Genomic DNA, 13608 nt, shown 5'->3' on the forward strand with positions numbered 1-13608 from the left:
GGTAAACTTCTGGCTCAGAAAACAAATCGGAAACTGATCAATTATGCTGAAAAGCAGGACGGACAATGGTGATTGGTGTAAAAGGGATTCTTTATTGGTGTTAGCCCGACCCTGCCGAGTTTCGCTCACGCAGGAGCTGCCTCAGGGGCTACAATAAGAACAATGATGATTAAAAAATTACTCATAACTGACATACATACACATTAACAAATAAACATAAATGTGTATTAATACATATAAAATGTCATCAACTTAAAAAAGTGACATAAATAATAAACATATATAAATATTAACAATACTTTAAAATAAAATAAAACAAGACCAAATAAAAGCCACTCAATGGTGTGCTCATATGATAGCAATATCTAATTACCTTTAACTACGTGACCTAGTAAATTTGAAATATGGCATGCATATGTATGTATGAAACCAAATGTTGTGGGATTATCAGGAGAAAATCAACAATGAGAAGGACTTGTATTTAAATATTCAATACCTGTACCAACGGTTGCTTGTGTAATCTCACATAAATAATATGAAAACTTCACTCCAAATCATTTGGAATTACTGGGATAATGGAGACAGAGCAAAGCTGACATCAATGTATATATACCTCTGCAGTGACATCAACCTACCAGTATTCTCAGTCTCCAGCATATGGTGGACATGCACCTCCCTACTGGGGATTGCTTAAAGTTTTTAGAAGGAGAAAAGAAGAAAGAAAATTAATTCGCCACGCTCTCCTGTGGTGATACCATATAGTCCCTCCCTCAGTTGAGAATTCCCAAGGTGATATATATTGGATTTTCCCTCAGATGAGTGCCTTGGTCCGGTAGCTGGTTTTCAGCTGGCGTGGACTTAGCTGTAAAAGACAGTTGAAAGGCAAGCAGGTACAGGAAACTGAGCGTGGTGGTGATGGTATATGCTGCCTTCTTTCCCTGCAGTCGGAGATCGATTCTCTACTCAGCCAGAACAGACTGAGCTCAGGTAAAGCAAAAAAGGAAAAGAAAAGAGAGAGAACAGAGGAGGATTTTTTGTAGGGATTCCTCCTTCCTCTGTCTACGTTCGCGGCGCACCATTCCGACATTCATTCCCACCTCTGAGGGAGCTTAGGGGATGTGGGCAGCCTGGCAGGTTGAGCAGCCTTGTTGGGCTAGGTCCTGCTCTTAGGCTTATCACTGTGCCCGTATGGTAGGCCGCAGCATTGTTTCGTGCATTTTCATTGCGCATTAGGCTGCCCTCTTCAGGACCATCAGTTCATGCGAGTGCATCCGGCTGTGTGTCCAGTTGTGTACCCAGTTTTTGAATGCTTCGTTGGGTGCCTGTTTGGGCGTCCAGCTGGTAGGGAAGTCTATTTGAGGCAAGCACTTACCTATACACACAATCTGAGCAGCATTGAGGGTGCTCAGTTTTTGGGCACTTGTCGAGGCACAGGCTTGTATGCCTAAATTTTGGACTCCTATTTTTTTGCAGCGTGAATACAGCTGGACGCACACTTTTCAGTTGTCTGTTAAAGCATACTGACAGACTGATGGTGCCTATAGCAAAGAAACCTTCATGCCTTACCCTCTTTGCTGCTTGTCATATTTGGGCATCTCAGCCCTGCATTCCCTCTAACTTGTGTCAGCGCTGCTTGGAGGCTCAGGGGGAATTGTCTTCATCTGACTTTATTAAGCCTGGTTCTTCCCAGACTGATGCGGGCCTGGGTAAAGACATGTCAGAAGGGGCGCCTGACTTTGAAACTGCCCTAACTGGTTCGTCAACGGGGGAAGGTAGTTAAGTACCTCCTGGTTTTGGCATGGATCCTTCTGCCTTTTCTTGGGTGGAATTGTTTTCAAGGGTTGCTGTATTTTCTTCAAGCTCAATCTTCAGCCCCAACCAATCTTATCAGCTCTGAGTCGCAGGTGGTGAAATCCTGCACGCCTGGTGCTGTGGCTTGGTGTCGAAATACACCTAGATTGGCAGCCGGTCTTTCCGATAGGGACCTGAATGGCACGGATGATGATACTGATTCTTACTCCCTGGAGGAAGGGGAAAGTCCTCCGGGATTGGAACTATATAGAACTATGTTGCGGTTCTTTCATAGAGATGAGTTACTGGCTCTGATTTCCCAGACATTAAAAATACTGGGAGTACCTGGGACTGAATCCATGTCTGAGTCAAAGAAAGATCCCATTTTGATTTCTTTACATAAAGCCTCTTGTTTTTTCTCTGTTATGGAGGCCATTCAAGAATTGATTGTTCTTGAGTGGGGAGCCCCGGAAACTAATTTCAAAGGAGTCGAGTCTTGGAAGGACTTTACCCCCTGGATCCAGCTGCAAGAGAGCAATTACGCTTTCCGAAAGTGGATGCGCTTGTGTGTGCCGTTACCAAGCAGACAACTATCCCTGTTGTTGGGAATGTGGACCCTTGGACTGGGACGAGAGTTGGTGCTACCACTGAGGGGCAGACCCCAATGGTCCTCATCGCCAGGAAGGCGGTACAGGTGAGGACGACCTGGCTGAAGCTTCACCTTTTCCAGCCCTCATTCTCCTCAGGTTGAGCTCTTGGGTACCAGGGCCAGCAGGTCTTAGGTGTGGGTTGCCTTGACGAAGACTGGTGCAACGGCAGGCAGAGGTAAAGTCAGGAGTCTGGGTCGTGGCTGGCAGCGAAGGTGCAAAACAAAGATCCAATCCGAAGGTCCGGGGCAGGCAGCAGACGAGCAAGACGAGGTACCAGGCCAGAGGTCAAGACAGACAGCAGACAAGCAGAGACAAGGAAGCAAGCTGAAGTCAGAACCAGCAGATCAAGCTGAGGAAGGGAAACGCAGGAACTGGGGATGAGGAGAGGCATGGAGTCAGGAACACAGGAACTAGAACCACCGGAACAGGAATCAGGATCATAAGTCAGGAACTGAAGTCACCGGGATCAGGATCAGCAACTAGCACTCGGAGAAGATGGACCTGTTGGCAAGGCGAAGAACTGGGAACTGAGACATGGTTTAAATACCCCTCAGTCCTGACATCATCAGTCAAGGCAGGCCGAGGTTTCCCGCCGCAGCCCCTTTAAGAGGCCGGCTGAGCCACACGCGCGCCTAGGGAGAGGCCTACAGGAGGAGAATTTGCGGCATCCAGGGCCGCATGGGAGCCATACCGGCGGCTGACTCAGTCGGAGTGTTCCGCGCTGGCAGGCAGGAGGTCCGTGGAGCAGGTAGGGGAGACCTGCGGCCGGGAGCCCCAACACCTGTAGAAGGAGGAGCGGCCTTGAAGGATGCACATAAGAGAACTGAGGCCAACCTTAAACAAGCATTTGAAGCAATGGCGATGACTTTGCAGACAGCTTCTTGCTGTTTCCTGGTGGCTCACTCCTGTTTACTTCTCTCTCAGGACATCCTGAGACATCCTATGACATCCTGATGACATCCTGATGTCTCAGGATGTCTCATCCTGAGACATCAGGACAAATCACAGCCCGCATCTGCCTTTTTGGCAGATGCGGGCTGTGATTTGGTCCACATCTTAGCCAGGTGAGTGGCTTCAGTAATAGTGGCCAGGCATCAGTTATGGCTGAGCAATTGGTCGGCTGATGCAACCTCCAAGTCTAACCTTACAAAGTTACCCTTTAAAGGTTCACTCTTGTTTGAGAAAATGGCCAATCAGTGGGGTGAGTACCAGGTTCCCCGGTTGCCAGAGGATAAGAAGCAGATGCCGTGCTCCTTTAGCATGAGAGGTCGTTCGAGGGTAATCCAAACATTTCCGACCCTACAGAGGAGCAAATTTTCAGAGGACTCAACTTTTGGCTGGATCCCAGTCCCTTCGTCCTCGACAGCCCAGATGAGATGCAGGCTTGGGTAATGGAACCCCCTCAAGCCTCCCAATGAAGGTGTGCCGACCCACCCCCAGGAACAGGAGATAGGGGGTCACCTCTCTCTCTTTTATCAGAGGTGGGTCGAAATCACGTCAGACCAGTGGGTCCTGGAGATGATACGAGATGGATATGCTCTGGAGTTTCACAGTGTTCCTCGAGATGTATTCATGGTGTCTCTCTGCCACTCCCCACAGAAGAGGCAGGCAGTGGAATGTACATTTTCAAGGCTCCTCAGTCTGAGGGCATTGGTTCCAGTGCTCACGTCTCAAGAAAATATGGGCCGATATTCCATTTATTTTGTTGTGCCCAGGAAGGAGGGCTCTTTTCGTCCCATTCTGGATCTCAAAGGGGATCAACCATCATTTGAGGATGACTCATTTTCGCATAGAAACCTTGCACTCAGTGATAATGGCAGTGCAGTTGGGGGAGTTTCTGACGTCCTTAGGTCTGAGGCGTACCTGCATATTCCCATCCAGCTAGAGCATCAACGTTTTTTGCGAGTCGTGATTTTGGAACATCATTATCAGTTTTGAGTGCTGACCTTTGGTTTGGCTACCGCACCCAGAACTTTTTCCAAGGTTAGGGTGGTGGTGGCGGCAGAGTTGAGAAAGGATGGAATCCTAGTACACCAATACTTAGACGACTGACTGATTTGGGCCAAGACTTTGGAAGAGAGCCTCCTGGTGTCGTGCAAGGTGAGCTCCTTGTTGCAGGAGCTTGGTTGGGTGGTGAACCTGGCCAAGAGCAGTCTTAAGCCATCTCAGTCATTAGACTATCTCGGGTTTCGATTCGACACAAAGCAGGGCAAGGTGTTCCTGCCGGAGAGTCATATTCAAAAGTTGATGGTGCAGGTGCATCTTTTGATGAACACAGTATGCCTGACAGTGTGGTCCTATCTACAGGTGCTCGGATTGATGGCAGCAACCCTGAAAGTGGTGCTATGGGTGAGGGTGCATACGCATCCTCTTCAGCGCTCCCTGCTATCTCGTTGGAACCCACAGTCTCAAGACTATTTGATTTAGATTCACCTGCCAATGGAGGTCTGCACTCACCTGCAGTGGTGGTTAAAAGCAGATCATCTGAGAAAGGGGGTTTCCTAAGCTCACCGGACTGGCTGGTACGACAGATGCGAGCCTCCAGGGTTGGGGGGCTCACCATCAGGAACTGACAGTGCAAGGGCACTGGAGTGCAGTAGGAGTCTCTCTGGAATACAAACCGGCTGGAAGCCCTTGCTGTCCAAGTGGCATGCTTATGATTCAGTGACCAATTGCAGGGTCAAGCAGTCTGAATAATTTTGGACAATGCAGCAACAGTGGCTTATATCAATTGGCAGGGAGGAACCAAGAGCCAGCAAGTTTCTCAGGAAATAGCCCAGCTTATGGAATGGGCAGAAGTACATCTTCAGGAGATCTCAGCCTCGCACATTGCAGGAAAAGACAAAGTAAGAGCAGACTTTCTCAGCAGACAGAGTCTGGACCCAGGAGAATGGGTTTTGTAAGATGCGGCGTTTCAGCCAACATTGGATCGCTGGGGCCTTCTGTTTCGGGACCAATTTGTTCAGGGACCAATTTGTTCAGTGTGTAGAGTATCCGAACTGCATGTTTTGTCGAGTCGTTCCTTCGAGTGACTCTGGGGGCGATACAGCTGTGTACTTTTCCTTCATTTTTGCAAAAACTGGTTTTGGATTGTCACTTGAATCAGACCATTTCCCTGCCATCTTTGGACAGGGAAAGATGTGGAGGAATGTTGCCTGTTACAGCCCTTGGATATCAGGAGACATGTCGTGAGGTATTTGGAGGTTTCTAAACCTCTCAGGAAGATGGATCACCTATTTGTTCTCCGTGATTGAAATAAGCAGGGCGAGCCGGCATCTCAGGCTACAATAGCCCACTGGATTAAGGAAGTAGTCACAGCCACATATGTGGATACTGGTCAGCCGTTGCCTAGTCAGGTTAGTGCTCATTCCACTAGGGCTCAGGCAGTGTCATGGGTGGAGGTTAGATTGTGGTCTCCAGTTGACATTTGCCGAGCTGCAACATGGTCCTCCTTACATACCTTTTCCAGGTATCATCATCTGGATGTGCAGGCCCGGGAGGATGCAGCCTTCGCATGTCTGGTTCTGACTGTTTGGGAGTAGCTTTGGTACATCCCACTTGTTCTGGATCCATCTGTCTAAATGCTAAGAAATGAGAAATTATTACTGACCTGATAATTTTCTTTTCTTTAGTACAGACAGGTAGGTCCACTTTCCCATCGTTAGCTGCCTGCGGATTGTGCTATTGTCCTCCTGTGTAGCTGCGTGTTCCCAGCGTTACTGGCAAGTGGTAGTCCAGTCCCTAGATTAATATTAATACATTCTTTATCTGAGCTCATTGTTTTCCTGTTGGCTGAGTGCTAGAATGGTTATCTGTTAATAATCAAGTTTTGCTAGGCTTTTGTATAGAAAACTGGTGGGCTGATGCCACTGCAGGGTGTATATACTTTGATATCAGTTTTGCTCCATCTCCATCTGCTGGTAGAGGTGCATAACCCGCTTGTTCTGAATCCATGTGCCTATATTAAAGAAAAGGAAATTATCAGGTAAGTAGTAATTTCTCACTATCTGCTGTCTTTAATATGCAGGTAACATTATGCTTCAAAGATAGGATAGTTTTATTGTATATGGGGTTGGGGGGTGTGGGAAGGGGAAAAGGGGTAAACATGGACAGTCTATTTGTTGAGAAGTGCACTGTATTTGAAGATAACTTGTTATTTTCCTCTAATATTTTCATAATTCTAGCAATAGTTCAATAAAAATTAAATTTAAAAAAAGGATAAAATGGTATAAAGCATCAGGTTATAATGATCGCTGATATTGGCATGCTTCAAATCTTGCTTTTTGTGTATGTGTGTTAACAGGAAATAGATGGACAAGCACTTCTTCTGCTTACCCTGCCCACTGTCCAGGAGTGTATGGACTTGAAACTGGGCCCAGCCATTAAACTGTGCCATCATATCGAAAGAGTCAAGCTTGCCTTTTATCAGCAATTTGCCAACTGAGGATGCCACATCTGAGTAAACCTAGAAGCACAAGCATAGATCCACGTTCTTCTTTCACTTGGAGAAGCCTTGTGCAGCCAGAACATGGCTTTAGCTCTGGCTATCTGCGGACATCCCCAATGAGCCATGCTTTTTTGCACTTTTAAGGAAGAGGAGGGTTACCCTGATGCCTGTAGCAAGATGATAATTGCAATTGTACTTTTGTGGTTATTGTGCCATTTGGTCCTCAGTTCGGACATGGATAGCCACTCCCTAAATGAAATTGAAAATGGGGAAAAATGATTCCTTATGAGGAGGAAACATTGGTCTACTCTTTTGATTTGTTCAATTCTGTGGATTTAAAATTTTTTAAAAAGGCACATTTTTAGAAAAACTGCCATGAAGCACAGTATCATGGGAAGTTTGTTACTGTTGGAAACCAGAACATTTTTACTACTTCCTTCAATACTGCAACCCAAGGTTTACAGATGGCAATGTCTTTTGTTGCTTTCCTGCTTATTTCTTGTTAAGTCTGCAATTAAAATCTTCATCTCATTTTGGGGACAGTGACATGAAGGCTTTCAGCGCGTAGCCTGTGTTTTGGTTTGTTCCTGATTTTACTTTATTATTTTGCTTTTCTTTTACTACCTCTATTCATGACTGCAGATTACTGCTACCATTGTGACTTCCCCATGGTGCAACTCTTCAATAGCTTCCATGGTACATGCACTAATTTTTCAAATCGAGTGAGAAGTGTAGGGCATTGCATGATAGACAATATTCTGCAAGCAAAGAGCAGCGGGAAATGTTGAGTCTGTACCTTTAACCAATGCGTGTACTCTTGTTACACGGGGCTTTATTTTTTTGTGACCTATGAAGGAGGAACAGCAGAAGCTTGTTGGTGCTTGTGTGTGTCCTAAATCTACCCTTTTTATATAGGGTTGGGAGAACTTTGTAAAACGACATTTTTCCTTCCTGTTCTCTGCCTTCATTTTTGTCTTTCTTGCTTCGATATTCTGCAACCTGGATGTTAACAGATAGAATGTTGATACTGTTAATGCAAATCATGGAGAAGGGTAGAGAAGGGCATCCTGTTGTCCTATAGGTTTTTGATACAATATATTTATTTATATTCCGCTTTTTCAGGCACTTCAAAGCAGACTAGGTACTGTAGGTATGTCCCTGTACCCAGCTGGCTCACAGTCTGAGTTTATACCTGAGGCAATGAAGGATGAAGCAACTTGCCCGAGGTCACAAGGAGGAGTAGCAAGTGGCAGGTATCTCTCCCACCCATCCTGTCCCACACATGTCTAAGAACTGTTTATACTACTAGACAGATCCCAACTGTGGATGTAGTAATAATTAAGCCTTCTCTTCCCCTTATAGTGCCAGCTGCAGCTAGAACATCTATCATTTTTGCTTTTCTTTTTTTTTTTCACAGGGAAACCCAAGACAGCCTATGTTTAATTAGGCTGAGGGGACATAATTCACATCCGTGCCTAGTTGTTGCAGCACTGTCCCAGTGCTAATGAACTAGGTGCTGTCTAATCAACCCTGTGCAGTGCTCCAATTTTCCTTTTTTTTTTCCAGCCTTTGTGCTGGCCATTATTTTGCCACTTAAGACCATCTCATCGTCAGAAACCTTGTGCTAAAAGATGAAAACAGGGATCATAGAAGAAACTCTCTTCATCTGCAAGAGATGTTGGTATATGCAAGATAGTAAGGCTTTGCAAGTAGAGCTTACTGCAGCTGCCTATGCAATCCTGTAGCAAAGCATGGAAAATGACAATAATGTAGACATGGTGCAGAAGGTTCTAGCGTTAGCTCTAGCTTGAACCATAGTTAATAAGGAGTTGAAGCACAAGTTCTACATTAATTGTATGATATTGCTATGCTAATAGTACAGATCAGGCATACCACTGACTTGTGTTACTGTAATGTCAGTACAGTGATGCCAAGAAAATGATAATTACAGGCAGGAAGTTTTGTTGAGGAAGTCTTAATAAACAGATTTGCAAGTGATGTTTGATAACAGCTACAAAAACAGCTTTATATTGCTTCAATGTGCAGTTACTGAGTGTATAAAAGAATTAGCTAATGGGGATGGAAACTTTTAAACAGCCGCGCGGGTGCACATGTACACGCTTATGCCGGCTCAGATGAATGGATGCGGCCATTTTATAATGTGCACATGGTATAAAATAGGCTGCAAGCGTATACGTGTGCGTGCAGTTTTTATGGATGCTCACATGTGTGCGCAAATGCCGCTTCTACCACTTAAGAGGGGTGGATTTTGGTACATACGCATGCCAACACAATTACATGTTCCCTTAGTTTGGTCCCAGTTCGCCCAGTTAAAGGATAGGACTTCCTAACACCCCCAGTTAACTAGCCTACCTTTTTACCTTGTTAGCCCCCAACCCTTAAAACCTGCTAACCTCTTTAGCATTTTTTGTTTCAGGACTTATACACCATCCATAGCAGAAGTAAATTTATGCGGTAGGGGGCGCCGGCACATGCTTACGAGTATAAGTACATGCAGCTTTCATTGAGAAACCCTGGAACGCCCATGCCCAGACCACGCGCCCGCTCCCCACGCTTTCTGTAAGAAAAAAGTTTTGTACGCGTGCTTGAACACCTTTTTAAAATCCACGCAACGCGCGAAGGCGCAGCTTTTGTGCACATCTCCCAGCTTTGGCCCACGTAGGGCTTTTAAAATTCCCCTTTATGTGAACACCTCTACCCTGGAGCCACAGAAAGATGGCCTCAGGGTCTCACCAGTACACACACTAAGGCAGCTCTGTCCATGTTTTGCTCTGGGATTGGCCCCGATGAAAACAGTAGGACATTGCTTTCAAAAATCTAGAGGAAAAAACCGATGGAAACATTTTTGATAAATTTGCCCCTGTGACTTTTATCACCAGAGGGCTATTTTGTGGATTCATTAGTTAAAACATTGATTCAGTCATAACTGTCAAACTAAAATATTTTTCAAAATAAAATGCCTAGTCCTCAGAAAGACATGATCTGTTAGCATAGCAGGGGGTATTTTTTGCATGTACTGAAGAGGGAAATTAGAATGGAAACCAAAACTGGAGTAAATAGAATAAAGTTGTGTTTATACACAAATGTACTGAGTATGATCCCATTGGAACAAGGATATAACTTTGTTTTTTGGCTTCTAAGAAGAGTTTTGCACAGGCATAGACTACTTCAAAGTGAAAACATTGTACAAATAGGTCCATGATCAAATTAAATGTGGTTTTCCTGCTATAAGTAAAATGACAAGGGTAAAGTGTGTGTGATATTCTCTGGTACCATCTTACTAAATTCAGTAGAGAAAAATCAAGGCGCAACTCATTCTTTATAAAGGTTCCCAGCCCTCTAGGCTCGGGCTAGTTAATTCTTATGTTTCCAGGTGATGTTGGTTAAACATTTGCTCATTAACTTAGTTTAAAGTAGATATGAGATGAAGTGGAGGAGACAGAGAAACCAGTAAAGTAATATTCTGGGCTCCTTATTGGGTTTGTTTCTAAGACTTTTTGCAGTGACTGTAAGAAAGATATCTTTTTCTCTAAGAAGCCTATTTACTAAGCTGTGGTAAGGCATCAAGTGGGCATTAAACACCGAATTTGGCATTTAACATGCATTAAAACTGTTACCATGCAATATTGGCAGCACTCTTTTTTGAGCATTGCCAATATCCCAAAGCAAAGTTGACCTAGTGCAAATAAATTATTAATGAGCTGCATCACATAAAAATGTATGCAAAGTAGTTCATTAATATTAAAATAGAGTAACATGAATCACAATAAAATTAATGATCCACATTATTCCTTTGAAAGTTAACTACATCTCAAAAGGCATAATTAATTTACCTTGAAAGCACCAGCAGGCCAATATGCCTGCTGGTGCTTTCAAGACAAGCCTTCCACTCCTTCTCCTCAGGATGTTCAAAGAGGTTTGTAGCCCTATATTCACACACACACACATGACCAAATTCCTGTCTCCCCCAAAAAATGTTCCCTCCTTGTAACTATCCCCAGCTGCCCCTGCATAACTCCCAAGCTCTCCCCCAAACAGAGTTAGTGGGTGGCCCTGCCCTGAACCCCACCTGACTTTGAAAACAGTGGCCCCCTCTTTACCCCAAGACAGGCTGAGGTCTTCAGAGGCAGAATTATGCCCAATCATTCCTACCCTTCTGGCACCAAAATTCAAAATGGTGCCAGCTAACCCACAGCTCACCTCTGCCTTCCCATGTTTTAAAATGGCTTAGTATATAGACTGCTAAGTCACAAGCTTTGCTGTAGAGTGGGGGGATAATGTGGGAAATGTCCGGCAAGTTGCCATCCCTGCTTACTTTACCTTAGAGTGAAACTGCGTCTGAACACATTTGCACTGTCATTTTTTTTGCATGTAGGACTTCTGAAGAAAATTATTGAAAGACTACATTTAAACACATGACTACTTTGAAGAGAGTGAAATCTAATGTTAGATTTGTTAAACTTTCGTGCTTAAATATCAGTTCACATCAGATCCCTTACACAGATGCCCTGCAGCAGAGATGCCTAATAAAGGTACTTAGAAAGCACTGAAAGATACCTGTACATATGATGGGGTAATTTTGTAACAGCCTACATTATTTTTAAATCAAAATACACATACTTTACACCAATTTTTAAAAGGAAAGTATGAACATATTTTCTTTTTGAAAATTATCCCACCAAAACCACCTGCAGACAATTACACCAGCTAATTTACATGCAAAGTTTTTTGGGAAAATGAAACCTCATACTTTTGAAGTAAGTACAAACACCATCTTACCTCCATCCCTAGGAAAATCTCTGCTCACTGTGGGTAAACTTACATGCCTATAGGACGTATGCTCGTAAGCAAGACAGGAGTCAGCCACATTAGGGTGACATCATCTGATGGCTCTGAGACAAAAAGCTCTCTCAGAGCTTAGAAAACCTGAGCAGGTGTTCCCGTGCAGTTGATTTTGCACGAGCCTCCTCAGTCTTTTTTATTTTTCTGCTCTTGCAAAAGGAAGCATGTTTGTTCTCTCAATCCACTTGTTGAATTTTTTCAGTAATTTAATTTTTCTTCTTTTACTGATGCATTTTTCATTTTCCTCTTTTTGTCTTCGTGAGTGTCCAAAAAAAAAAAAAAGTAGCTTTTTATTTTCATCTCAGAATTGAGTTTGACCTCTCCTCAGCCCTCTTCACTATGGAGGATAGTAAAATGGGTTATAAAAGATGCCTCCCAACTCTGCTCCTCCAAGATGATCATATCTGGCCACCACGGCAAACTGTTATTGTATAACTTTTGTTGTACCTCACAGAGTGCCTAGCTGATTAGACAAAATATCACATTTTTATAAACAAATAAATCAGAACCCATCCTCTTTTACTTCAATAACAGCTTGTCTGACTGGATTAAAAACTAACTCAAGAGTTCATCGCTGTTGGATGTACCGCCAGAATTCTGGAGGAATTCCTGGCTCCCAGCAACCTACAGTTACTAGATTCATGAAAGGCCTATCTTATTTTAAACCTACGATGAAATATTCTCCTCCTCCTTGGGATCTAAATATAGTCTCTTGCTCAGCTCATGAAATCACCTTTTCAGCCTTTAACGCCAGCAGAATTATAGCTCCCTTCTTGAAAGGTTTTGTTTTTGATATCTGTAACTTTTTCCCTCAGACGGACCAATACAGTAAAAATCGCGGGAGAGCGGGCGAGCGCCCTCTCTTCCGGCGCGCGCATAGGCCACTCTCCTGTGCGCGTGATTCAGTAACTTAATTTATTTAAATTAGGGCCCGCGGTAAAAAGAGGCGCTAGGGACTCTAGCGCGTCCCTAGCGCCTCTTTTTGGACAGGAGCGGCAGCTGTCAGCGAATTTGACAGCCGACGCTCAATTTTGCCAGCGCCGGTTCTCAAACCCGCTGACGGCCATGGGCTCGGAAACCGGATGCCGGCAAAATTGAGCGTCCGGTTTTCAAGCCGCGGGCCCATTTTAAGTTTTTCTTTTTTTTCTTTAACTTTTTTTTAACTTTTGGGACCTCCGACTTAATATCGCCATGATATTAAGTCGGAGGGTGCACAGAAAAGCAGTTTTTACTGCTTTTCTGTGCACTTCCCCAGCACTGGCAGAAATTAACGCCTACCTTTGGGTAGGCGCTAATTTCTTAAAGTAAAATGTGCGGCTTGGCTGCACATTTTACTTACTGTATCGCGCGGGAATACCTAATAGGGCCATCAACATGCATTTGCATGTTGCGGGCGCTATTAGTCTCGGGAAGGGGGGGGAGGTTGGACGCGCGTTTGACGTGCTGTTACCCCTTACTGAATAAGGGGTAAAGCTAGCGCATCGAAAACGTGCGTCAAAATGCCGGTTAACAGTGGAGCGCACTGTACTGTATCGGCCTGAGAGTAAGTTGCAAGCACTAGTCTCATACTCTCCATATATCCAAATTTTCCATAACAGAGTAGTTTTGAAAACTCATCCTAAATTTGTATCAAAAATGGTGTCTCCATTCTACTTAAATCAGTCCATATTTTTGCCAGCAATCTGCCCGAGATCACACACCAATATGGGCGAACTGGCTCGTCATACATTGCACTGCAGAAGAGCTTTATTGTTCTGTTTGGAGAGAACTAAGTCTTACAGAAAGTCACGGCTATTCATTTCCTTCAACCCAGTGAAAAGGGTATTCAGTTACAAAAAGAACTCTTGTCATGTGGAT

General features: G+C 44.3%; 1 protein-coding gene across 7 annotated transcripts in view; it reads left to right on the forward strand.

The window, feature by feature from the left end:
• The window catches only part of SFMBT1 (Scm like with four mbt domains 1), a 270863-nt gene extending 263415 nt beyond the window's left edge, over nucleotides 1-7448 (forward strand). For all 7 annotated transcript variants that reach the window (XM_029599417.1, XM_029599420.1, XM_029599421.1 and 4 more), the window contains one exon: nucleotides 6745-7448. In XM_029599417.1, the coding sequence (XP_029455277.1) occupies nucleotides 6745-6885 (141 nt within the window). In that variant the 3' untranslated portion in view covers nucleotides 6886-7448. The remainder of the gene's footprint in view (nucleotides 1-6744) is intronic.
• Nucleotides 7449-13608: the final 6160 nt, after the last annotated feature.

The sequence above is a fragment of the Rhinatrema bivittatum genome, chromosome 4 (assembly GCF_901001135.1).
Source record: "Rhinatrema bivittatum chromosome 4, aRhiBiv1.1, whole genome shotgun sequence".
In the NCBI taxonomy this organism is placed as follows: Eukaryota; Metazoa; Chordata; class Amphibia; order Gymnophiona; family Rhinatrematidae; genus Rhinatrema; species Rhinatrema bivittatum.